This window comes from Corylus avellana, chromosome ca2, assembly GCF_901000735.1.
Source record: "Corylus avellana chromosome ca2, CavTom2PMs-1.0".
Lineage (NCBI taxonomy): Eukaryota > Viridiplantae > Streptophyta > Magnoliopsida > Fagales > Betulaceae > Corylus > Corylus avellana.
This window is the reverse complement of record NC_081542.1, coordinates 34,873,529-34,901,485: the sequence shown is the minus strand read 5'-3', so window position 1 is coordinate 34,901,485 and position 27,957 is coordinate 34,873,529. Positions and strand designations below refer to the sequence as shown.

General features: G+C 36.9%; 1 protein-coding gene across 3 annotated transcripts in view; it reads left to right on the top strand.

The window, feature by feature from the left end:
• Nucleotides 1–23,811: 23,811 nt before the first annotated feature.
• The window catches only part of LOC132170994 (phosphatase IMPL1, chloroplastic), a 35,008-nt gene continuing 30,862 nt past the window's right edge, over nt 23,812–27,957 (top strand). For all 3 annotated transcript variants that reach the window (XR_009439004.1, XR_009439003.1, XM_059582179.1), the window contains exon 1: nt 23,812–24,250. Coding sequence is in view for 1 of the 3 variants with exons in the window: in XM_059582179.1 (XP_059438162.1) it covers nt 23,945–24,250 (306 nt within the window). In the remaining 2 variants the exon portion in view is untranslated. The remainder of the gene's footprint in view (nt 24,251–27,957) is intronic.

The window sequence follows — 27,957 nt, the reverse complement described above, 5'->3', positions numbered from 1 at the left end:
AACTTTGTTCGGATCATAGTTAAAGAATTTAATAGTCTAGCTCGAGCTCAAGCTCGACCTCGCCCGGGATTCTAACAAGCCAAACTTGAACACACACTTCATAGCTCGTCTTAAACTCGAGGTCGGCTCAAATAAGCATCCTCATAAATGAATCGGTCTTAAAATCCTAAAGTTCGGCCCGATTATAGCCCTACCCATACCTTATTACAATATTAATCTTCTGATTGGCTCTACATACGTACTAAGTTTCTCATTGTTATATATATAAAGAATCAGAAAGTGTAAATTACCCATTAAACTAAGCTCTAAACCCATTTAAAGAAGTCTTAAAAATAACGTAACTACCTAAACATTTAAAGAATTAGGGACAAATGCAAAATTGGTCTTACATGTGCTCACCTCCTCCATCAGTTTGAAGTTGTTTATTTTCTGAAATAAAAGGTTTCAATTAGGCATTTAAAGATACAAAGGTGGTAAACACATATGATTTAGCTTTAAGAGGAAACATCCATGAATATCTTGAAAAATCATCAATAAAAACAACATAAATTTTGTATCCATTGATAGAGGTCGTGGGTGAAATCCACACATCACTATGAATAAGCGACAAAGGAGCAATGGTTACACGACTCGAAGTAGGGAAATCTAATTGTCTACTTTTTGCTAGTTGACACGGGACACATAGTGAGGGACTGCACTTTATTCTAGAAAGAAGAAGTTGCTGGTTTTTCAATATATGCTGCAAAATAAGAGAGTGGATGACCTAGTCTCCTATGCCAAACTGAAGGAGATGTTTTGACTTTATTCAGTACCATAAGAGCTCTTGCCTTATTCTTGTGGAATTGCTACAGCACAGGGTAAAGACCCCCTTCGCTGGCCCCCTGTAGGAGGATCTCTCCAGTTGTGTTGTCCTTAACAAGAAAATAAGAGTGAGTTCATTTAAACGAACAATTGTTATCTTTGCAAAATTTGTTTATAGAGAGAATGTTGCCTGAGGCATTTGGATAGTGCATATTATTTTTCAAGTGAATAATATAATTAGAAAAAGGGGAAGAGAAAGATCTTATATCCCAACAGTAACCTTGTCATCTCCCTTGTAAGGCTGTTGCGGCGTCAATTTGTTAGGTTTTGCTGTGATGTGGTGGTTAGTTGCACTATTAGTCAATCAGTCTCCTTCATGAGGTGTATTGATTTGAGACACCATGGCTACAAGCTCAGTTGGTTATCTCGTGTTTACTTTTCAAATTTGGGTTTTTTGTTTTATTTTTGTTGTTTGGTTTTTTAATGGCTTTCTTATGTATTTTCGCAACTTTGTTTGTATTATGCTGCTTTTGTGTTGTGTGGGTTACTATCTCCCATTCGTCAATTTCTCATACCACTTAACAATAAAAAATAAAAAAATAAAAAAGAAATGGTCAAGTACAAATTGCATTTCCACCACTCAGCCATTTTAGCAAATACAAAGACCAAGTCTTTTTCCCCAAAAATAGCCATTGAAATGCATATATATAGACCAGGAAGGTGGAGGGGATTCTCCCATGCATATCATATTAACTTGGGAGGAAGAAGATGAAGCCATGGTTCTTGTGCTTGGTTCTTATAAGCATGGAAGTGTTGGCAGATGTGTTAGGGGTTACTAATATCAACCCTGGGGTGCTTGACCCATGCAAGGTACCTGGAGCAAAAGACCCAGGTTGTCCAACCAACAACCAGCATTCTGGTGGAGTAGCTAACCAATATACCCGTGGTTGCACAGGGAATGATCATTGCCGCGACAACCCTCGCCATCATTAAATCAAAAATAGAGGTTATCATGAATTAATTTAGAAACAAATATTATCGAGGTGCATTAATAACTATATATTATGTGTTGTTATGCTTTTATATAGAATGAAATGATTTTTTTGAGTTTTTTTTTTTTCACGTTTATCTTGTAACTCTATTGCAATACTGATATGTGAGTTCCAATAAACTTTTGATTTCTTGATTTTTTTTAATAAGGATTGATCCTAGTTAACCATGGACTCATTAATCCACCTATGTGAACGTGGTTAACTCTGCGATCGCATAGACATTGTTGATGTTGCAGGTTGAGAGATTAGCATTCGTCTCAGCATGATTTTAGAGGTTCATGTTGGAAGAATTCAGGTGATCTTAGATTGTGGTATTTGGGCTTGAGTTTAGCCCTCTTTTGTAGACTTGTACAGATGCCTTGTGTGGCATGTCACTGTAATGTTGAATATTTATTGAAGGTTTAGATGTAATGAGTTTATGTGATGTATTAGTAGCTTTGGTATATTTTATTGATAAGTCTATCAGATCAATTCATGGGAAAAATTACTAGATGTTATTTCCACTGCGTTAATTGTTTAAGGACATAGTAGTAGCGTCCTGTGGTTTATTGTAAAAGAAACATTTTCCACTTTCGCCCTTGCATTTTGGGGGGATGTTACAAGGATGATGGTTTGTTCACCTATTTCAAGCAAGTATGTATTCCGGCAAACGAAGGATTTAGGAATGGGGTAATGAGTGTGGCTCATCGCTCATTGTATACTGTACATCCTAGGAGCACCAAGATGTACAAGGATGTGAAGAAAACATGTTAGTGGAACAATATGAAGCGGGACATTGCGAAGTATGTGGAGCAATGCCCAACCTGCCAACAAGTGAAGGCAGAACACCAGCGACTAACAGGGATGCTTAAGCCATTACTCGTGTCTAAGTGGAAGTGGGACGAGATAACTATGGATTTTATTTTGGGCCTACCCAAGGCATCAACTGGGGAAGACGCTATTTGGATAGTAGTTGATCGTCTCACTAAGAGAGCTCATTTCATTCCTGCAAAGGTTAAGGACCCGATAGATAAGTTGGCAACACTATATGTTCAGAATATAGTTCGACTACATGGAGTACCATCAACAATTGTTTCAAACAGAGATTCTTGATTTATTTCGAGGTTTTGGCAGAGCTTAAAGAAGGAGGGGGACGGAATTGAAGCTTAGTACTGCTTTTCATCCTCAGACAGATGGTTAGTTGGAATGGACTAACTAGATTATGGAAGATATGTTGCGGGTCTGCGTTTTGGACTTCATAGGAAGTTGGATTTAGTATCTGTCATCGTATGCATTTTAGCTACTAAGTCATTGGACTTACCCTTGTATCTTTTCCCCTCCATTATGTATAATTTCGTTGTTTAGCTAGCTTAGCTTAGGATGGATCTGGGGAGGCACCTAGTTGTTATGGCGGATTTACTCATGATTGTTTTTTAGGACTTGGACCCCGTATGGCTCAAGTCAATGTGGGAAAATAAGCTAAGGCTTCAATATTCACCACTAATCATCTTCCTTAAAGCAAACGACTTGCACAATGCTACAAACTAGATTTCAATGCTCACTATTTGTCAACCTAAGGGGATGGTATCTACTCCTTAAGCTATTGATTTTCCTAAGCAAAATGTTAGGCATTGGTGTCTACTCTAACTCTTTTCATTCTCAAAGTATTTAGCATGGTGTCTACTAAGTTGCACTTCAAAAAAGCATAAAACAATGAAAATCAACAAACACACGAAACCTTGAACATGGTATCTATTCTGGTTTTTCATGTTGATTAATCCCAAGAACTCATAATTGGTTCCTTCGTCACTTAGTATAGGCACAAGACTCGGTCATATAAATTTACCTATATGACAATCTCCACACAGCACATGTATATGGTGATCAAGCATAACACATAAGCTATATGAAGAATGAAATAAAACCTTAAACATCACAAAAATAGTTTGTAACAAGGCAAATCAAAATCCTTAAGAAAAAATGACTAGGGCTTCAATCGAGCCCTAACTAAAGTATTTACTTACACATAATTTGAATGAAAAATATCATCATAAAACAATAGATAAAAGAGAGAAAAGACAACTCCTCTATGTGTTCATTCTCAAGACAACTCCTATGCGACAGTGTCCTCTTCTCTCAGCCCAGCCGCCCTTTTCTTTTTCCTTTTTTTTCTTTTATTTTTTTACTCTCTTGCAGCGCTATATTCCAAAAATCCGGCCTTCCCCTCCTTTTTTTCTCTGCGGCGCACTGTGTCCCTCCTCCATTAGGCTGCCTCATTTTCTCTATATAAGGCTTGAATTACGTGCTCCCCAAAGAATAGGTTTTCACTCTTAATTTTTTAATGCAATATGGGCTCTCTCTTTTCTTTTGTTTCTTGTACAAGCTACATTCTTTCACATTAAAGAAAAGACTCATTATAAAATCAAGGAAAATAACAATACAAGATAAAGAGATTGCAATATGTGAAACTAGTTCTTCAAGAACTATGTATGATTATTCTCTATTATTGTGTATGTTACATACTACTCAATACTCCCTTTTATAGACATGGAATCATAATGGGAGATTAAGGAATATGAAAAGGGGAAATATGAAAGGGTATTACATGAATCAAATGGCTACATCAATGTATTATATGAATATTATAAGAATTCTAAAAGATAACATGAATGTGTAGAATTCCAAGAGATGGAACTAAATGGTCATCCACCAAATGCATGAATGCATTCATAACACTCCCCCTTGGATGACCATACACTAAGAATATGCCTTGTTAAAACCTTGCCAAGGAAAACCCAGTAGAAAAAAAAAAAGCTTGTGGCGAAGGAAAAAGAGTACAATATTCTTGTGTGCTTTTGTATGCTTTTAGGACTACCTCATTAAAACCTTGCAAAGGAAAACCCAGTGGGAAAAACCTTAGCGAAGGAAAAAGAGTGCAATCAGCATAATCATTTAACTCCCCCTCATTAGCATGAAGAGCTTCAATTGTTTATAATGAAAGATCCTTGAGTCGGCGCATTCCAATTTTATTCACCAACTTCTTAAATGTTGTAGTTGGTAATGTTTTGGTAAATAAATCAGACATTGTCACTTGATCGTATTTGCTTGACATCAATATCACCACTCTTCTGGAGCTCATGTGTATAGAAGAACTTCGGTGAAATGTGTTTGGTTCTATCACCTTTAATATATCATCCTCTAATTTGTGTGATACAAGCAGCATTATCTTCATATAATATTGTCGGGCTATCTTTGATTATGGATAAACCACACTTTTCTCGAATGTGTTGAATTATTGATCTTAGCCATATGCATTCCCAACTTGCTTCATGAATTGCAATAATCTCTGAGTGATTTGAAGAAGTAGCCACAAGTGTTTGCTTGACCGATTTTCATGAAATAGCAGTACTTCAACATATAAATAGATATCCTGTTTAAGATCTACCTTTATGCGGATCAGAAAGAAAACCCGCATCTGCATATCCAACTAATTGTGAATTTGAACCTCTTGAATAAAATAATCCCGTGTGAGTTGTTCCACGAAGATAACGTAAAACATGTTTGACCCAATTCCAATGCCTTCGAGTTGTTGCAAAACTATATCTTGCTAGTAAATTAACTAAAAATACTATATTAGATCATGTGCAATTTGCAAGATACATCAGAGCACCAATTGGACTAAGATATGGTACTTCCGGACCAAAAATTTCTTCGTCGTCTTCTTAAGGGCAAAAATGGTCTTTTTCACATCAAGTGATCGAACAACCATTGGAATGCTCAAAGGATGAGCTTTCTCCATGTAAAAGTGCTTCAAGACTTTTTTTTTTTGTGTATGTTGACTAATGAACAAGAATTCCATTTGGAAAATGTTCAATCTGTAAGCGTAGACAAAATTTTGTCTTTCCAAGATCTTTCATCTTAAACTCATTTTTTAAATAAGTAGTAGTTTTTATGAGCTCTTTTGGAGTCCCAACAAGATTTAAATCATCTACATAAACTGCAATGATAGCAAATCCAAATTCTGATTTCTTAATAAAAACACATGGACAAATTGGATTATTCGCAAATCCTTCTTTCACTAGATATTCACTAAGACGATTGTACCACATGCGTCCAGATTACTTTAATCCGTATAAAGATCTTTGTAGCTTGATAGAATAAATACTTCGAGATTTGGAATTATATGCTACAGATGTTTTGTATCCTTCAGGGATTTTCATGTATATATGATTATCAAGTGATCCATATAAATATGTTGTAACCACATCCATTAAACGCATATCCAAATTTTCTGTAACTATTAAGCTAATCAAAAATCTAAAAGTAATTGCATCCACTACAGGGGAATATGTTTCTTCATAATCAATACCAGGTTTATCCAGGAAACCTTGTGCAACAAGTCTTGCTTTATATCTCACAATTTCATTTTTCTCATTTCGTTTTTGTACAAATACCCACTTATATCCAAGGGGCGATACACCTTCAGGTGTTTGGACTACAGGTCCAAATACTTCACATTTTGTTAGTGAGTTCAATTCTGCCTAAATTGCTTCCTTCCACATTGGCCAACCATTTCTACGTCGACATTCTTCGATGGTTTGTGGTTCAATATCATCATTACTTTTGGTAATGTCAAATGCAACTTTAAATGAAAATATGATGTCGACAACAATTTTGTTTATATCCAATATTTCTCCTATACTTGCATAATTTATTGAGATCTCATAATTTTCAGGTACCTATTCCTCTTCTGGAGGTAACTCTTTAGGAAATTCCTCTTCAAGAGGTTCTTCTTCGGGGGATTCATTTCCAGGAGAATTTTGTACAGAAAGTTTGGATGGAACAATTTTTGTTGCCTGTTTTGTGGGTAAGGCCTCTTCAAGAGCACCAATTTCTTTTCCTTATGCTTTTCTCTTCTAGGGAATCTTATTCTTTGTACCAATAGGTCTTCCACGCTTCAAGCGTGCCTTAGACTCATTTGATGTTATATTAATTGATTGTGCTATAAGGACTTTTGTCTTCACGGGAGTATTAGCAGTTGGAATGTGAGACTTAACTATTTTCTTGTTCTCAGTAAATGCATCCGGCAATTGATTTGCAATACTTTGAAAATGAATGATCTTCTGAACTTCTAGTTTACATTGATTTGTGCGAGGATTAAAATGAGATAATGTCGAATTATTCCAAGTGATTGCTTGTCGTGCTTCTGGCAACGACTTTTCTCTCCCTAGTGATGGGAATATGTTTTCATCAAAATGACATTCTTCAAAACGTGCTTTAAAAATATCACCAGTTAAAGGCTCAAGGAATCTAATGATAGAAGGAGAATCAAAACCAACATAAATTTCAAGTCTACGTTGAGGTCCCATCTTAGTGCATTGAGGTGGCACAATTGGAACATATACAGCACAACCAAAAATACGAAAATGAAAAATATTTGGTGGTGACCAAATGCAAGTTGCAAAGGGGAATATTTTTAGTAAGTTGTTGGTCTGATCCGAACTAATGATGCAGCACATAATATTGCATGTCCCTAAGCAGAAACAGGTAATTTTGTTTTCATAAGCAAAGGTCGAGCAATTAACTAAAGTCTTTTAATAAACGATTCAGTTAAACTATTTTGAGTATGAGTATGGGCAACAGGATGTTCAACATTAATTCCAATTGACATGCAATAGTGATAAAATGCTTGAGATGTAAATTCACCCGCATTATCCATCTGAATAGATTGAATTGGATTATTAGAAAATTGTGCTCGTAATCTAATTATTTGAGCAAGAAGTCTAGCAAATGCAACATTACGAGTAGAAAGCAAGCAAACATACGACCACCTAGATGATACATCTATTAAAACCATAAAATATGTAAATGGCCCACATGGAGGGTGAATCGGCCCACATATATCCCCTTGAATTCTTTGTAAAAATGATGGAGATTCAACAATTACCTTAGAAGGGGATAGTTTGATAACAAGTTTACATTAAGAACATGCAACACAAGGATAATTACTTGGTAAAAGAATCTTCTGGTTCTTTAAGGGATGCCCATGAGAGTTCTCAATTGTTCGACCCATCATAATGGTTCCTGGATGTCTAAGACCATCATGCCAAAGCATAAACACCTTTGGATTATAGCACTTCTGGTGCATCACAACATGTGATTCAATTGTTCTTATTGTTGTATAATACAACCCGTAAGAGAAAGCAGGCAGTTTTTCCAATATGAGCTTCTGGCCCGAAATTATTGAAGTAATATAAAGATATTCGTCACTGCCTTCATTAGTGGTTTCAACATGATAACCATTTAGACGAATATCCTTAAAACTGATTAAATTTCTTCTAGATTTAGAAGAATACAAAGCATCATCAATACAAAATTTTGTTCCTTTTGGCAATATAATATTCACTCTTCCAGAGCCTTTGATTAGGTTTGATGAACCTGATATTGTATTGACACTAACTTTGTTTAATATCAAATATTGAAAATATTTCTTATCTATAAGAATTGTGTGCGTTGTACAACTGCCTGCTAGATACAAATATTCACCAATCATCTTGAAATTAATCATTCCATCAATATGACCCATGTCTCCGTATATAAACAAAATATATATTAATTTTCATTAATAAAAAAGAAAATAACAAAACACAATTAAATTTGACAATGTAAACATACTGTGATTAAGACATAATGAAAACATATTAATTATTGTAGACATATTCATCACCAATCAAAGATCAGTTTTTGTGTTAGAGTCTACAAAGAAATCAGAAACATCAAGATGAATGTTACCATCTCCATTTAGAGCATCAAGAAAAATTGGAGAATCGTTAGGATTACTGTGATTAGTAAAATTCATTTCAATCCCCTTTTCTTTTATGGAGGCTTGATATAGGTCTACCAGATGTTTAGGCGTACGACAGGTACATGACCAATGTCCTTTCACACCACACTTGTAATATTTATCTTCATAGTTCTTTGTAGATTTATACTGTAAACCTTTGTTTTCATTTTGTTTTGCCTCAGTGTGGTTCCACTTCTTTTGGTATGGAGCATTTCTTTTGTAAGAATCATAAGTTCGTTCCCCTTGACCTCTATAATTTTTTTTTTTACCATGTCTACGTCCACGACCACGGTTTCCTTTATTACCATGAAATGAGGTTCCATTTGCTTCAGAAAATGGTGTAGAACCCGTTGGACGAGATTGATGATTTTTCATTAATAGCTCATTGTTTTGCTCAGCCACTAGAAGACAAGATATTAGTTCATAATATCTTGTGAAATTACGCTCTCGATATTACTGCTACATGAGCACATTTGAGGCATGAAATATGGTATATGTTTTTTCTAACATATTCATATCAGTGACTTTTTCTCCACACAATTTTAATTGTGAGCTGATTTTAAAGAGTTTAGAGTTATAATCACTGACACTCTTGAAATCTTGCAACCTCAGGTACATCCAATCATAACGAGCTTTTGAGAGGATAACTGTCTTCTGGTGCCCATATCTCTCTCTTAAATTCTTCCATAAGATCAAGGGATCCTTTACCGTAAGGTACTCAGTTTTTATATGCTTCAGGCATATAAAATTATAAGACATCATATTCATAGCATTAGTATGACAACATTCTAGTTCATTTGTCTTCTTTTTCTTTCTTTGTTTTGCTATTCTCACACATTCTTTGCTTTCTTTATGTACATGGGCCCCACAACTTGGTTTTACCCTTTTTTCTTTTTTTTTTTGCTTCTTCTTTCTTTCTTTCTCCCAAGCTTTCACGTTTCTTCTCTTTTTATTATAATCCGCTTTGGTCTCTTTGGTGAGAATTTCATGATTGGGCCCACAAGTATAGCTTCTTCTCTCATTTGGTCTCACTTATGTTCCATTGTTTTGATGGCCATGTAAGTTGCTTTTCTTTCTTGGCTTTTAGTTAGCAATTTGTTTCTTTGTCATTCCTTGGCTTGGCTAATTATAACAATTCCTACAAAAACACAATTTCTTGCATTAATATACCAAATTAAGTTCAAGATTAATAATTAACCAATATTCCACAATTAAATATACAATGCAAGATTTAGAACATAACAAAGTATGTTAATGCTTACTTTAATAGAGAAATTAAGCACTTTTAAGCTATCATCAACTTCTGAAGTCTTAGACTTATGCAGTATTTGCGGCTTGTCACATTATTTGTTTTAAAATGAGGCTCCATTTGATAAACGGTTTAGGCAAAGATTTGGCATCGCACTGTTCACAGATGGACACATTACAGCTCGTACTGCAGAAGCCATCAACTCATGTTCAGCTAAAAACCTTGAAAAGAAGCGCCACTCCAATGAAAGCCAGCTCTGTACCTTTACAAAAATGCCTCTGCATTTTGTGTCCCGTTTATTTTACAACTGGTTGTTAAATTTCTTTGTGCATTTGTCATTATTTTTGCCTGAGCTCTCACACATTCTCTTCTTCCTCACTGTCATCTTCTTCAATGTCACTGAGTAACCACGTACCAATCCCCCTAACACATGCTTCTTTCTCCGTGACCCAGCAATGGAGAAGACCTTCAGCCATAGCTCCACTAACTAGAACCTGAACTAAGGTGATTTTCTCATATTACTTCTATTTCCATTATTTCTTTACCATTTACATTTAGAACATTAGTCTTCACAAAACCAAGCTTGCGATAGCCTCATATTTAGACTTACGTCTCGATTTCTGATCTTTCTTGAGAAAGAAAGGCTTTAGATTTGTGGATTTGTTTCTATAGATTTGCAAATTTTTAGGCGAGGGACTGTTTGGTGGCTGTTGAGTTGGTTGTGTGCAGTGGCGGAGGGAAGGGGGTTGAGAGGAGTCAAATGCCCCCCCTCACCCCCAAAAGTTTTCCCATTCTCGATAGAAATTTTCCGAATACCTTTTTGCCCACCCCACTCATCAAGGGGAAAATTGCAATGGGTGGATTTTTTTCCTTTCAGGGTTTCAAGTTTTAGGGTAGACGAGAGGTAGAAGACGCCTTTTACCACTACTACTAGTAAACGCGCCGTTTCATTTTTGTTCTTAACAACGCACCGTTTTTACCTTAGCCAAGACTCGCAAGTTATAAACAGAACTGTTTTAAAAAGTTGTCCAATTGCTTTTTTTATTATTATTTTTTTTTTTCAACTCATCACTATGAGTCTACCTATTTTTGTTATAATTATATATGTAAACAGTGTCCAACCCTGGTCACTTAATTAGCATATATGAAACTGAAATTGTGAAACTATTGTCAAATTTAATGCTTTTTCTTTACCCTAAAAAATTGTCAATTTTTTTTACTAAAAAAATAGAGGTTTGGGGTGAAAAGAAAGTATTTAAACTAGAGCAAATTGTCAACCTTTTTGACAATTTTTTGTTTCACTTATATATGATAAGGTATATAATTAAATTTTTACACTGATTTATTTACAAATATAATATTTAATACTAAAATCATCTATGTAAATTTTTATATTTACATTACTTTTTAAAAATTAATTCTTGATGAAGATATATTTTGCTGTTGTTTGGGTTATTGATGGTGTTTGGATTCACGTTATTGTGAATATTGCGGTTTCTTTAAATGTAGCTCTTGACATAATGTAGTCCTACTCTCCTTTTGTATAATTTCGGTGCGTGGAGACATAAAGTGATTATTTGTATTGTGACTAATATGGTTATCATTTATTTCTCAGTACGGTGGATACTCCTTAAGAACACGTGACGCCATACCCAGAAAGGTTCATTGATTATTCTAGTTAAATCAAACTCATTCTTTAATTATATTTGTCCATGTTTACAATTTTGTTAATGTGTTCTTCTTGTTATCTTTTGTTGTCTGATCTCTTTGTCTGCATTAACTATCAATTGCATTCATATATAATATCTTATTGTTGGGATCTATATGCTTCATATATTTATGCATATATGCCAATAATCAATTTGTCACACGTGATGCTCCAAAATCATTGATGACGTTTTTTTCCACTCCACGCAAGTCCCCCCGCAAGCATGTTGTTTCCACCAACTCACCCCTCCACCCATTGGCCGAGTCAACATTGTTATGAAATGGGAAGAACACGAGGACCGCCTGATCAACATTCTGAGAGAATTCCTTGAAGAAGGTACACAACCACCATATTGAAAAAATAATAATTCTTCGCATTGCCCAAAGGCTAAACAACCAACTTGATGATGGCACTCAGTACACAGATCACCAAGTTTGTGAGAAAATTCGTCGCCTAAGAGAGGTGCATGCCGGTTACTTGGCCTTTAAAAGGGACAACATTGGTACTGGGTTTGGTTGGAATGATGATCGTAGGACGATCAATGCAACTCCGGAGCTATGGGAACACATTCGAATGGTATGTCTTTATCTTAATTAGTAATATTTATTTATTGTTGTCCTTTGCCACTTAGAGAGGTTATGCTACCTAAACTGTTTTACACATATATATATTTGAGAAAAATCCACTTTACCCCCCTGAAGTTTCATGGGTTTTTCAATTTGAACCCCAAAGTATAAAAATTGGCAATGTACCCCCCTAATGTTTAAAAAATTTCAATTTAAACCTTCCATTACTAATTTCCGTCAAATTTGAATGAAATCTATGAAATTACGTAATTACCCTCAGGCTTTTTTAAAAAAATTTCCGTCTAATTTAACAGAAATTAGTAACAGAAGGTCTAAATTGAAAATTTTTGAAACATTAGGGAGGTATATTGCCAATTTTTAAACTTTTGGGTTCAAATTGAAAAACTCCTGAAACTTCAGAGGGATAAAATGGATTTTCCCTTATTTTTTTCTTTTAACAAGATTTGAAATTGAAAAAGTACTATAAATTTCGTACTAGCCCACCTCGGAACTTCGTGAAACTGTGCTACGTCTTTACGGGGTCCCCTGCCACTGGAAACTACAAACATGATAGCACCCAATCCCCCCAGACTCCAGTTGTGATGATGACCATCACGTAGATCTTAATCTCCCTCTGGCTATCATTGACCTGACTAAGAACCCTAGTTGTTCTGTACGAAAGCCGAAAGGCAAATCAAAGGGCAGGAGGAAATGTGACATGGAATTGCAGTCCTCGCATTCTAGCAAGCGTTCTACAAAGGGTGAGGAGGTTTACACTCGGATTACTAACGAGTTCGATTCATTGAAAGAAAAAAAAAAAATCTACCAATTGCAGTTTTTCCCTTGAAGAGTGGTTAAGGGTGGGCAGAATGGTATTCAGAAAATTCCTACCGAGAGTAAGGAAAATTTGGGGGTTGGTGGGCATTTGACCCTTCTCAACCCCCTTCCCTCTGCCTCTGCACACAACCAACTCAACAACTGTTAATCCGAGTGTAAATCTCTTCACCCTTTGTGGAATGCTTGCTAGAATGCAAGGACTGCAAATCCATATCTCATTTCCTCTTTCCCTTAGATTTACCTTTCGGCTTCCATACGGGACAGCTAGGGCCCTTAGACAGGTCAATGATGGCTGGAGGGAGATTAAGATCTACGTGATGGTCATCATCACGATCAGAGTCCGAGGGGGATTGGGTGCTATCATGTTTGTAGTTTCTAGTGGCAGTGGACCCTGTAAAGACGTAGCACAGTTTCACGAAGTGCCAAGGTGGGCCAGTATGAAATTTGTAGTACTTTTTCAATTTCGAATCCTGTTAAAAGAAAAAAAAAATACAAAAAATAGTTAAGGTAACACAACCTCTCTAAGTGACAAAGGACATAACAATAAATAAGTGTTACTAATTAAGGTAAAGGCATACCGTTCGGATGTGTTCCCATTGCTCTGGAGTTGCATTGATCGTCCCACTATCATCATCCCAACCGAACCCAGTATCAATGTTGTCCCTTTTAAGGGCCAAGTAACCGGCATGCACCTCTCTTAGGCGACGAATTTTCTCACCAACTTGGTAATCCATGTACTGAGTGCCATCATCAAGTTGGTTGTTCAGCTTTTGGGCAATGCGAGGAATTTTTTTTTTCCATATGGTGGTCGTGTACCTTCTTCAAGGAATTCTCTCAGAATGTTGATCAGGCGGTCCTCGTGTTCTTCTTCCCATTTCATAACAATGTTGACTCGGCCAATGGGTGGAGGGGGTGAGTGGGTGGAAACAATATGCTTGCGTAGGGACTTGCGTGGAGTGGAAAAAAAACGACATCTATAATTTGGGAGGATCACGTGTGACAAATTGATTATTGGCATATGTGCATAAATATATGAAGCATATAGATCCCAACAATAAGATATTATATATGAATGTAGTTGATAGTTAATGTAGACAAACAAATCAGATAACAAAAGATAACAAGAAGAACACATTAACAAAATTGTAAACACGAACAAATGTAGTTAAAGGATGAGTTTGATTTAACTAGAATAATCAATGAACCTTTTTGGGTATGGCGTCACATGTTCTTAAGGAGTATCCACCGTACTGAGAAATAAACAATAGCCATTTTAGTTACAATACAAATAATCACTTTATGTCTCCATGCACCGAAATTATATAAAAGGAAAGTAGGACTGCATTATGTGAGGGACTGCATTTAAAGAAACTGCAATATTCACAATAACGTGAAAGCCAAACAGCAGCAATAAACCAAACAACAGCAAAATATATCTTTATCAAGAATTAATTTTAAAAAAGTAATCTAAATATAAAAATCTACATAGATGATTTTAGTATTAAATATTACATCTGTAAATAAATCAGTGTAAAAATTTAATTACATACCTCATCATATATAAGTGAAACAGCAAATTGTCAAAAAGGCTGACAATTTGCTTTAGTTTAAACACTCTCTTTTCACCCCCAACCTCAATTTTTTTTTTATAAAAAAAATAAATAAATAAATTAAAAAAAAAATTGACAATTTTTTAGGGTAAAAAAAAGCATTAAATTTGATAATAGTTTCACAATTTCAATTTCATATATGCTAATTAAGTGACCAGGGTTCGATAGTGTTTACATATACAATTATAAAAAAAATAAAAAATAAAAAATGTAGACTCATAGTGATGCGTTGAAAAAAATAATAATAATAAAAAAAGCAATTTGGCAACTTTTCAAAATAGTTCCATTTATAACTTGCAAGTCTTGGCTAAGGTATAAACGATGCGTTGTTAAGAACAAAAATGAAACGGCATGTTTACTAGTAGTAGTGGTAAAAGACATCTTCTACCTCTCGTCTACCCTACAACCTGAAACCCTGAAAAGGAAAAATTCACCCATTGCAATTTTTCCCTTGATGAGTGAGGTGGGCAGAAAGGTCAGAAAATTTCTACCGAGAGTGGGGAAAATTTTTGTGAGTGAGGGGGGGCATTTTTTCTCCTCTTAACCCCTTCCCTCCGCCTCTACACACAACCAACTCAACAGCCACCAAACAATCCCTCGCCTAAAAATTTGCAAATCTATAAAAACAAATCCACAGATCTAAAAGTCTTTCTTTCTCAAGAAAGACCAGAAATCTAGACCTAAGTCTAAATACGAGGCTGTAGCCATGAAGACTAACGTTCTAAATGGAAATAGTAAAGAAATAATGGAAATATAAGTAATCTGAGAAAATCACCTTAGTTCGGGCTCTAGTGAGTGGAGCCTTGGTTGAAGGTTTTCTCCGTCTTTGTGTCTCGGAGGAAGAAGAAGGTGTTAGAGGAATTGGTACGTCGTTGCTCTGTGACATTGAAGAAGATGACAGTGAGGAAGAAGAGAATGTGTGAGAGCTTAGGGAAAAATAATGACAAATGCACAAAGAAACTCAACAGCTAGTTGTGAAATAAACGGGACACAAAATCCAAGGGCATTTTTGTAAAGGTGTAGAGCTGGCTCTCACGAGGAGTGTCGCTTCTTTTCAAGGTTTTTAGCTAAACATGAGTTGATGGCTTCTGTAATACAAGTTGTAATGTGTTTATCTGTGAACAATGCGATGCCAAACCTTTGTCTAAACCGTTTATCAAACGGAGCCTGATTTTTTACAAGAAGGAAGCCATGAGTATGGTTTGCAGTATCAAGTTTGTTTAGAATGAATGTTTTTGATTAGTAGCTCCAAGTCTATGATTAATAGCAATACATGTGTATTTTATGATTTTTAGATATTTCAGATATGTCATTTTCACATTCCGCTTACCTTTACTCTGAGTATGTTAGACGGGCGATCCCTTCAATTAGCTACTAGTTAACTGACCTAAAAGGAATTGCCAATAAACCTACCAAAGTGGTCCAAGCCAGTTAAGGCATTACATTATTGGCAACATCAATGGGGCATGTATTAATGTTTAGGTTGAATGGCTCATTCTCACAATAGTTGTCATCATACTCTTTCTCCTTGTATCCAATTTCTTTTTTAATGTCAGCCCAATCTCACTTGAATAGCACATATCGAGACTTGTTATAATAATGCACCTCGATAATGCGAGTTAGCTTGTTGTAGTAGGTGATGACTATCAAATATTGCATATTTGAGCCCCTTAAATTGCATTTTTTAATCCTTGAGTTGTACTATAATCTAATGTTTTTGTGTTAGTTCTGTGATTTTAGTATTTTGTAGGCTGTTAAGGAAAAATTGCGGACTTAATGTGAAAAATGCAAAAGTTGGAAAAAGAGTCACCAACAGAAGAGGGATTGAGTGTACAACCCTATGCTTGAGCGCATCTGCGCTTGAGCCCAGCTAGGTCACGCTCAAGCGCACCTGTGCCCATGGACAAGCCACCAACGCTTAAGCGCTGGCATCGCAGGAGGAAATCGTGTGCACGAGTGCGCTCGAGCGCACAGTGCGCACTCAACATGCGATCAAGCGCACTTATCTGGTAAAATTCCAACTCAGCACCGATTTTAGAAAAGAAAATCTAGAAAAAGGCTTATAAAAAGAAAAGAAAGTGGAAAACAAAGTAGAGGCTGCTGAGGACAAAATTTTAGAGAAGAGAGAAGAAAGTTTAGGGTTTTCCTAGCTTTTGGTGCTCTCAATTTTGGTGTTTTTATTTTGTAAGCTTCTCAAACCTCCATGGATTCAATTATGTTTGTATTTTCTTTCACTTCCATGAGAGGCTAAGCCCTCAACTAAGGTTGAAGATGAAGTCTTACTGATGAATAGCAAAAATATTTTCAAGTGATGTAATATTTTCCGACTGTATGAGTTCGATTTTCCAATTGTTCTCTTTCAATTCAATTAGTTGAAGAATTTCATTTACTTGATTGCTTGGATTTTCTTTGTCAAAAAAATTGGTTATCCATTGTGATTGTTCTATGGATACATTGGATGGTTTGGTTTAAATTGGGTATCCTTTGTGATTTGTTTAACGGATACATTGGATTATTTAATTTAAATTGGATATCTTTTTGTGATTTGTGCATAAATGGATACATTGGACTGTTTTAATTAATTCTTTGAAGCAAAGTAAAATATGCATACGACTTCGGATATATTATTAACCATGAGAATATGTTGCTATGATTTTGTGAGTACGGATTCCAAAAACTTAGTGCTTCGTTATCTGATAACTTTCACTTTATTCAGCTTATGCTCTTGATTTTCTATTCAAAAATCACTCACCTTTTGGAACTAGGTTAAGATTTAATTGGTTTAGATATAATTGGTTTTCATAAACACAATTTCCTGTGGGTTCAACCTCATACTTACAACACTATATTGCAAAACGATTCGTGCACTTGCGAGTACAATAAAATTTCACAATAGTATGTAGAGCCATCTACAGTGGGCACACATACCCCACCGTTCTAAGTTGTCTTTCCATTATCCTGGGCCAAAATGTAAAACATCATGCAATTGGTGATATAATGTCATATTCTATGGATGAACACATCGGCCCTTTGGTATGGCTTGGTTGGAGTTTTTGAGGTTATATTGCTCTTCTAAGTTTTAACCTTGATTTTAGTATGATTTAGCGTTGCATTATTGTTTAGCGTATTTCTTGTTTCATGGTGATGTTATTTTGAGTTAGAGTATGTTAGGAATCTTTCTTGTAACCTTCGAATATGTCTAGAACTGTTTAGGAACCTATTTGGTCAAAATGGGATTTCTACCCTAAACGTTCTGGCCGAACGTTCACCTAGTTTGGTTGAACATTCAAACAACAATCTTTGTTTTTAAAGTTTTAGGGTTATAGTTCGTTTTAGCTCAACGTATAACTAATACTAGGCTTTTTGCAAAATTGGAGAGTGTGGAACCACCAGAGGGATTTTTGGAGGATCTATACGACCTAGGTGAGTACAAATTCACATGATACTAGCCGTTATTTTTCCCGCATTGCATGATTATTTTGTGTACCAAACATGCATTTTTACAACTCTCATGAAACACATTTTGATATGCTATGAAGTCTACATTTTGTGAAAATATGTTGCTTAAACAAGATAATGAACATGATGAGATTTGTAAGAGCATGCATGTAAAAGGCGGATAAGACTAATTGCATTATATGACATTATACACTAATACGTGCGGAATAACGGCTATGGGCTTACTGTACATGTTAACTATATGGTCAAATGTGTGTGAATGTGTTATATGGCCTTGGATCCAATGGTTGTTTCGTGACCTGTGCAATCTAAATTGGTGGGTTACTACAGGTGATGAGTGCCAAATATTGTATATTTTGGCCCCTTAACTTGCATTTATTAAGCTCTTAGCTTTGTTATTTTCTGAATTTCTTTTGTAGTTTTGGTGTTTTAGTGTTTTGCAGGTTATTGAGAGAAAACAATGGTTTGAAGGTAGAAATTGCAAAGAAGTTGAAGTCCTCTAGAAGAGCAATAGAGTGCATAGGGCTGCCACCGAGCGCTGTGCACTCGAGCCCACGCAAGGCACGCTCAAGCGCACGCCTGGACCGTGGAAGATCTGATGAAATCCCGAGTGCGCTCGAGCGCACCTAGGGTGCGATTGAGAGCACCCGCGCTGATCTGGCAGCGCTGAAACCTTAGTTTAAGTTATAAATAAGGTATTTTTCTCTTGTAAAACGGGATTGGAGGCGTCGTTCTTTGACTATTGTCGAATTTTCACAATTTTCAAGCTGCTATTTTGCGTTCTTTTGTAAGTGTGATTAATTTTATGCTTTCAATTGAATTCATGATGTTGCATTTAGTCATGAGAGGCTAAATCCTTCAACTAAGGTTGAAGATGAAGCTTCGTCATTGACAAACTCATATATTCTTGTATTTTGTTCATACAATTCTGACTTTGAATAACAATATTGTAGTTTTCCATTCAATTGGTTGATTCATCTATTTTAATTGAATGTTATGAACTATTATGTGTTGGAGTTGGATATTTGATGTGTTTCATTCTTCGGATACATCAAATCACTCGATTGAAATCGGATATCCGTTGTGACTCGTTAACCAAACGGATACATAGGATGATTTAATTTCAAATCGGATATTTGTTGTAATTTGTAAAAATGGGTGGATTCATTGAATGATTTAAACTAAATATTTGTAAAATATCAAACAACAGTTTGAGCATAATAGTTTGTTGATTGTAGGAGCAAATACGAGAATATAGAGATAAGATTTGGCAAAGTGAATTCTTAAACCTTAGTGTTCTCTACCATTTCATTTCATCATTTTCTTTAGTTTATGTTTTATTTTGCACGACAAAATTACGAACTTCGGAACTAGGTTAAAATAGGGTTAGTTTAAATAGAAATTGATTTACACAACACAAATCCCTGTGGATCGACCTCGCACTTGCACACACGCTATATTGCACACGACTCGTGTGCTTGCGAGTACAATTAAATTTGTACAACAATAGGACGTACATCATTAGTATCGTGGGCCACCCTAGGTTGGACTCGGTCGGGTTGCTAGTGTTAAGGACAGTAGCGTACAATGGGCAAGGCATCGGCATTATATTACAGGTTCCTCGGGACAGCGCCAACATTGCAGAAAATGGGTTATATCTCAGATAGACCATACAGTTGAACTATCTCTGATTCCCATAAATTACAGTAGGTATTATATCTACACTGTATCCATAAATAACTGTCATGTCACAATGTTGCATAATTTATCAACAACTAATTTCATCATTAAAATGGAATAAGCTGTAATACCCCGACAAAATACCCGTTTTAAAAGGCCAAAGATTTCATACTAAAACGGCTAATGTTTTCATAAAACAATGTTTTAAACTAAAAGACCTAAACCTTTGACTTAAGTGTGAGCGTACGCTACGGGACCATCTCGAGCACTCATTGACTAGTCCTTAAGCCATTGGACAACACCCCAAACATACGCTTGAACCCTTTTATCCATTGTGTAATAATACCCGAACGCTCGCCTAATAGTACCCGAGCGCTCGCTGACATTTCTGAAAAGCAATTTTAACCCATTATCCACCTTTTCAGACCAAAGCACGACCCAAGCCCCTATATAGACCATGCCCTTCAACTTTAGCCTCTCCTTACACCAAGAAACCCTAATCCTAGAGTGAGAAGTGATTTTTGAGAGAGAAGGAGGAAGCCTTGATGAAGTTTTGCCATTGTCAAGGTAATTTCTAGTTCACCTATTATCCTTCATGTTGCTATTACTGCCTTCTTAGTATTACACATTTGAATGATGCTTTGGCAAATTCTTGCACCTATTTTCTTACAAAACCAAGAATGATTTTCAACCAGACTTTGATTTCTTTAAAGTTTGCATGATAGCATGTTTTGTACTTGAATGTGTCTATTTGGAGCCTAGGATAAGATGTATCAACCCATAGTTTCAAGATAGAAGCCTAAAAAACATAGTTTGGAGTTTCTGGGCGAGAGTCTTAACTCTCTGGCCGAACGCTCGGGCTCTTGAGCCCGAGCGTTCACCTAGAGAGGAAGGCATTCGCCCCTTAGCCCAAATGTGTAATATTAGGGTGTTTTTTCTTAGCAACCCTTTTTGTTAAATAGAACCTCGTACGTCACTCTTAGAGTTCTCTTGTAGTGCTTATAATAATGTATCATATTTCATTATAGCATGGATTTATGATGTCAGAGAACTCGAGCGAGCACGCTTACTATGTCGTTAGAACCAGTCTTTGGTTAGACTTACACAGTTATTATATCTTGTAGGAAACTTGTTTCTAGAACCAAAGAGTGGTACGATTGCCACTACAAACTTTGCATAAGAAAAGATCTTCACATTGTTATCAGGTTTGCTTAAGTTACTATTTCTATTAGTTGCTCCGTGTCTATGTTTTGAGGATTATATTTGTTCCGTTGATGATTATTAGGCATCTTAGATTATTTTATATTTCTATGCATTAACTCTGATGATGCTTGGAGGGGAGCTTTCCCATTTAGCTACCAGTTAGCTAAACTGAGATAATTGCCAGTAACCCTACCAGATTGGTCAATGCCAGATTTGGGGGCGTTACATAAGCACCATGTACATTTTTACTCATTAAGTCGTTAGAGTTACCCTTGTATTATTTCCCCTCTATTATGTATAATTGTGCGGTTTAACTAGCTTAGCTGAGGAATGAGGATGGATTAGGGGTACCACTTAGTCGTTATGAAGGACTTGCTTCAGATAATTTTTGAGGACTCGGACTCAAGATCATGTGGGATGCGGATGGGTCCGTTCGTGGGGAGTTGCTGGAAATCGTTTTCATGCTTTATTTAGTTAAATGTAGGGTTTAGTATTCAGAACAATTATCTTGGCTTGTATTATTATTGTGATGATAGGTGTTTGATCGATACTTAGAGATCTGTTTATGTTATGATGCTTTATGTTTACCCTGGTTATTGTGGTTATGATTTTTAGTAATTGCTATCTCTGTTCCATAGTCTTTCGCTGTAGTCTCTCTTCGGAGAGGTTATGATCCCCGAGTCTTGTTCTGTGAGGAATAAGGCTGGAAGGTGAACCATAAAGTCAATTACCAGTTAATTGATTTTTACGAGCGTTACAAGAAGGAACCTAAAGGTGGAAGCATCATGAGAAACAAGAAGAGGAGAAGGACAGGGGTGATTCTGCCCTCCTCCTAAAGCTAGTTCTCTTTTCAAGCACTGTGAGGCGAGAGATAAAAAAATGGGTAACCCTAAGGCCCACAACAATATGAGATGGTAAATTAAAGTCTATTTAAATTAGATGAACAAAATGTCGAACCAACCCAAAACGGAATGAGTGATGCTACGTGTCATTCTTATGTAGTAGTCAAATGGAATAGTATAAATTATTTTTACGGGTTAAATACTAAATACTCCTCTTAAGTTTCATTACTTTATTTTTTTCCCCTAGGGTTTGATTTTTATCACAAGAGGTCTTTGTGGTTTTGATAATAGATCAAATTAGTCCTCCGTTAGTTGACTTAACGGAATTCCACGTTGACCAATAAGATGTTGACATGTGGCACCTACTTTTTTTTTTTCCAACTAATATTCGAAAGAAACGGTTGCTTAATTACAGTATTGATTTCGGAATTTGTATATTTTGTGGTAACTGTGTTGAGTATTGTCCAACAAATTGTTTATCAATGACTAAAGAATATGAGCTTTCTACTTATGATCGTCACGAATTGAATTATAATCAAATTGCCCTAGGTCGTTTACCAATATCAGTAATTGACGATTATACAATTCGAACAATTTTAAATTCACCTAAAAAAGAAAGAAAGAAGTAAATAAAAAAAAAAAAGATATATAAATAAATCCTTTGATTAAAGATAAAGAGTAATTTCCAATTAGTAAGTTTCTGTTTTGATCGAAATAAATAATTTTTTTTTTTTTAAATTAAAAAAATGTATATATATTTTTTTTAAAAAAAAACAAAAAAACATAAAGAAAAGGAAAAAAAATTGGGGGTGGCTCTTGACCATTTGGGGGTGGCCATCTAGCCGAATGGGGTGGCTCGGCCACACCCTTGGCTCCAAGGGGCCACCCCCTTGGTTCCCAAGGGGGTGGCTGAAACCACCCCAGTGGGTACTGGGGGTGGCTCGGCCACCCCCATGGAGCTTAGGGGGTGGCCGAAACCACCCCCAACGGTGATTGTGGGTGGTTTCGGCCACTCCCTATGTAACACCCCAGTCCCATATTGGAAAGATGAGAAGAAGCCCACATAAAGTGTGTGATTTATAAAGATAGTTATGAGTGTTAAGTCCCACATTGCCTAGTTACTAGGTGAAACTAAGCTTTATAATGAATTCTAGGAAAGTTCTAAATTAACTAGTCTTTTTGGAGTAAAGGCACAGATGTGGCTAGCGCTTTTCCCAGTATCGTTACAAGTGGTATCAGAGCTACCTAGTAATACCAGATCATGTGGTATTGGAGCACTGCATGATGTGGCCCTGACGAGGACGTTATTAATTTAAGAGGGGGAGTTTGTAACACCCTAGTCCCATATTAGAAAGATGAGAAGAAGAAGCCCACATAGAGTTGGTGGTTTATAAAGATAGTTATGAGTGCTAAGTCCCACATTGCCTAGTTACTAGGTGAAACTGGGTTTTATAATGAATTCTAAGAAAGCTCCAAATTGACTAGTCTTTTTGGAGTAATAACGCAGATGTGGCTAGCACTTTTTTCTGGATCGTTACACCTTAGGCTCCACAGGGGTGGCTCAATACCCACTAGGGGTGGTTTCGGCCACCCCCATCCAGCCAGATGCCCCATGGCCAAAGGGGGTGGCTTGGCCAAGAGCCACCCCCAATTTTTTTTCCTTTACCAAACATTTTTAATTTTTTTTTTTTTTTTTTTAAAATTAAATAGGTGCCACGTGTCAGCATTTGATTGGTCCACGTGGAATTTCGTTAAGTCAACTAACGGTCAACTGATATAAGGACTAATTTGGTCTATTATTAAAACTACAGAAACCTCCTGTGATGAAAATCAAATGGAGGAAAAAATAAAGTTATGAAACCTCATGGAATATTTATATTTATCCCTATTTTTACAAAATCAAATCTATAATTGGAGTTTCCATTTGGCACGCAAGAAGACAAAATACCAAACAAACAAAACAAAGAAAAGCTACCGGACGGAATGCTTCTGTCATCTCCATCAGATACCATTACAAAATCTGTGGCACAAGCAGAGTGTCCAATACCTTAAAACCTCCGAAAACATTGCAGAGAAACTTGAAAAGTTGGAAAGTGAATTTTTATTCAATTCAAATGGGCACGTCCATGGTCTTCTTCACTAGCATTCCTCTGAAATTTTCTCAAATACCCAGATCGGTTCGACCACCAATTCGACCAAACCACCGTCTTCCATTGGATTTTAGCGACAAATTCCAACATGGGTTTGGACGAATCCGGTTTTTCAAGGCCAAACCCAGAAGAAAATTTTGCACAGAGGCTGTGTTATCTGAAACTCCGAACCAGAAACAGTATCCAAAGATAGGTGCCCTATCTACTGGACCCATTCCACATAGTCATCTAATTCAGGTGGTTGAGACTGCTGCTAAGACTGGTGCTGAGGTTTGCTTTCTTTCTTTTCTTGCACAGATTCTTGAGTCTTAAGAAGAACACAGATAGTGACCTTTATTTTCTTTTTCTTTTTCTTTTTTGAATTCCCAAGTTTACAATGCTGGTTGTTTTATTTTATCTTTTAAATTTAATTTATGTAGAAGTGTGCAATTCATGAGCTTTTGAATTTATAGATGGTAATATCCAGTTGATTTGGCCATTTGGGGCAAGATGCTTAGAATTTGATCATATCGTGAATGCTAGTTTCACAGTTCATGAGCTCTCTCTCTCTCTCTCTCTGGCGCGCGTTTTTTTTCTCTCCTCTGCATTGTTACTATTATCAATAAGACAAAAACTGCTCACAACCCCACAACATCCCCTGCCTTAAAGCTTAAATTTGAACCTCAAACCCTATGTTTCTTGCCGCTCAAGATATTTTAATCCGGCCTATAGGTCGTCCATTGCTTGACTCGAGCACAAAGCCGCCATTCATTCGATCCCATATTCGATGAATTGCATCTGATCTCATACTCGATGTAGTGACTGGCTATGATACCAAATGATACAAACATTGGGTAGGGGAAGATGCTCAATAGCTTAAATACACATGATTAAAATTGTATTTAAGCCATGTGAGACACTTAAGATCGTAACATATATGTAACATACATATATTATACTTGAATAAAAGAAGAATCAGGGAGGGGGGGGGAGAGATTTATGTAGATGTGAGTGTGTGCAGTAGGGTGTTAATAGAATAATGTTTAGTGACGGAAGAAGAAGCTGATTTGCAGGTCTGCATACATGGTGGAAGAAGGGGCACGACAGACGAGAAGTGAGGCAGGTGAGACAATATGCGTTGGGTAATTTTGGTGGAGCCTAAGTGGCAGAAGATTGGGGAAGTTGTGGTGATGTGGCAAGATCTAAATGAAAGAAAGAGTAGTGTTTGTACTTGGGGTTTCCATCTCTATCATGTGAGCATGTGTTGATAAACCCAATAATATATGAGGCTGCCTATTTGATATTCCTTAGATTTGAACTTTTTGGAAGTAGCATCTTCTGGATTGCGAATATGTTGCCATTATCCTTTCTTCATCCTTGCTTTTAGATTGCTCCACTCCTCCCTTGAGCTTAGACCCTTTCCATGCTATTCCCCTTTTGCTATCTACAACTAAGTATATAATAAACATATTTTGATTGAGCCTCTGGATCTCGATTATGCACTTTAGGAGTGTATTATAAAATTCTATTTGTCCTACGTATTTTTTTGAAGATAATTGCAATTTAGATAGCGTTTGAGTGAAACCTTTTGTTCTGTAAAAATGCCTATATATGGATGTTAATATTGTATGACTCCACAGTGAGACTAAACTTCCTAGTCCTAAAATTTCTGATGCCAGTCCTTACTATTGTAAGAGAATCTAAAATCTATAGTTTATAATTACTGATTGTTTGTGGTCATAAACCTAATTTGGCTGAAGTGCACAAAAGGGACTCGGATTCAATTTGTCTGAAAGCTTTTATGGAGTCAAATTTTGGTTAATAGTTGATCATTTTTATTGTTGCAATTTAAAGGTTGAAATTGTTGCCAATGAGCATTAGCCCAAATTATCTCGTGGGCAAGAGAGCCTGTCTCTCTTCTTCCTCCAGAGAGCTTGCCTTTCTTTCCCCCAAATCTCTTGACTTTCTCTTGTGAATACCGATCGGAGTGAGCCTCCTCCCTCTTCCTCCCCCTTCCTTCCTCTTTTTTTTTTGATAAGTAATGGAAATATATAAAAAGAGCGCAGAGGGGCGCAACCCATATACACGGGAAGTATAAATAGAGAGTGCCTAGGAGGGGGAGAAATGAAAAAGAAAATCAGAGAAACTAATCACTAAAGGAGCTAGCCAAGCGGCCGTCCAAGAGTAAAGAGTAAAAAGGAAGAAATGAGTCAAATCCTCTATGGTCCTAGTGGAATTTTCAAAACATCTAGCATTTCTTTCATTCCAAATACACCACATAAGACACAGAGGTATCATCTTCCACACAACCGCGCTTCGAGAACGTCCTCCCGACCACCAACTAGCAAACAAGGCCCTCACCCTGCAAGGCATGACCCAATGCAACCCAAAATGCTGAAAAATCATGTGCCAAAGAGCACTTGCGAGCTCACAATGGAGAAGCAGGTGATCAACGGACTCTCCGGTCTTCTTGCACATACAACACCACTCCATAACCACTATGTTCCTCTTACGCAGCGTATCATGAGTCAAAATTTTGCCTAAGGCCACAGTCCATCCGAAAAAAGCCACCCGTTGAGGCGCCTTAGTACGCCAGATGCTCTTCCAAGGAAACTCCTCTTGATTAGAAATGGACAAGGCCTTATAGAACGACTTAACCTCGAACTTGCCCTTCTTAGACGAAGACCAGCAAATACGATCTGCACTGCCTAGGGAGACCTTGCAAGAATACAACCGATCAAAAAAAGGAGAAATCAAATCCATCTCCCAATCTTGGACCGATCGAACAAAAATGACATTCCACTCAACAACCCCATTCCTCCCAATAAAATTATCCTTCACCCAAGCTTCTTTGTGTCTGGCGATACTGTATAAGGACGGAAAAACTTGCTTCAAAGAGTTGTCCCCACACCAAATATCATGCCAGAATCTGACTTTCGAACCCTCCCCCACCTCAAAACGAATACCTTTGGCAAAGAAATTCCACCCTTTACGAATATGCTTCCATAGACCCACACCATGAGAGCCCAAGACCTCCTTCGTGCACCACCCACCTTCTTGATCTCCATACTTAGCTTTGATCAAATTACACCAAAGAGCCCCGTTCTCATTTGCGTATCTCCAAAGCCATTTCCCCAAAAGAGCTTGGTTAAACTGGTACATCTTCCGAATGCCAAGACCACCATATCTAAGAGGGCTGCAAACTTGATTCCAACTTACAAGATGCAACTTGGGCTCATCCCCCATACCTCCCCACAAGAAATCTCTTTGGACTTTCTCGATCCTTTTAGCTACACTAACAGGAATCGGAAACAAAGACAAAAAGTAAGTCGGAAGATTAGCCAAAGTGCTCTTGATGAGGGTTAAACGACCTCCTTTAGAAAGATACATTCTCTTCCAACCTGCCATCTGACGCTCCATCTTTTCAATCACTTCATTCCACATAGCCGTATCCTTGAACGATGCCCCAAGAGGGAGACCCAAATACTTCATAGGCAAATCAGCAACATTACACCCAAGGATGTTAGCTAAGCCCCCGATGTTCTCCACCTCACCAATGGCCACAATCTTTGACTTTCCAAGATTCACTCTCAAACCCGAAACAGCTTCAAAACATAAGAGGATGAGACGAACATACCGGATTTGCTCGATAGAATCTTCACAAAAAATCAAAGTGTCATCCGCAAATAAGGAATGAGAGACCATCAACTCCGACAAGACCCTATTACCCACCGAGAACCCAGTCAAAAGGCCTTGATCAACCGTCGCATTCACCATCTTACTCAACGCCTCCATAACAAGCACAAACAATAACGGAGAGAGAGGATCACCTTGCCGGATTCCCCTCGAACTGCTAAAGAACCCTTCCGGAGAACCATTCACAAGAATGGAGAATCTTACCGTCTTAATACACCACTCTATCCAAGCCCTCCACCTCCCACCAAACCCACATCTATGCAGCAAATACAAAACAAAATCCCAATTTACATGGTCGTAGG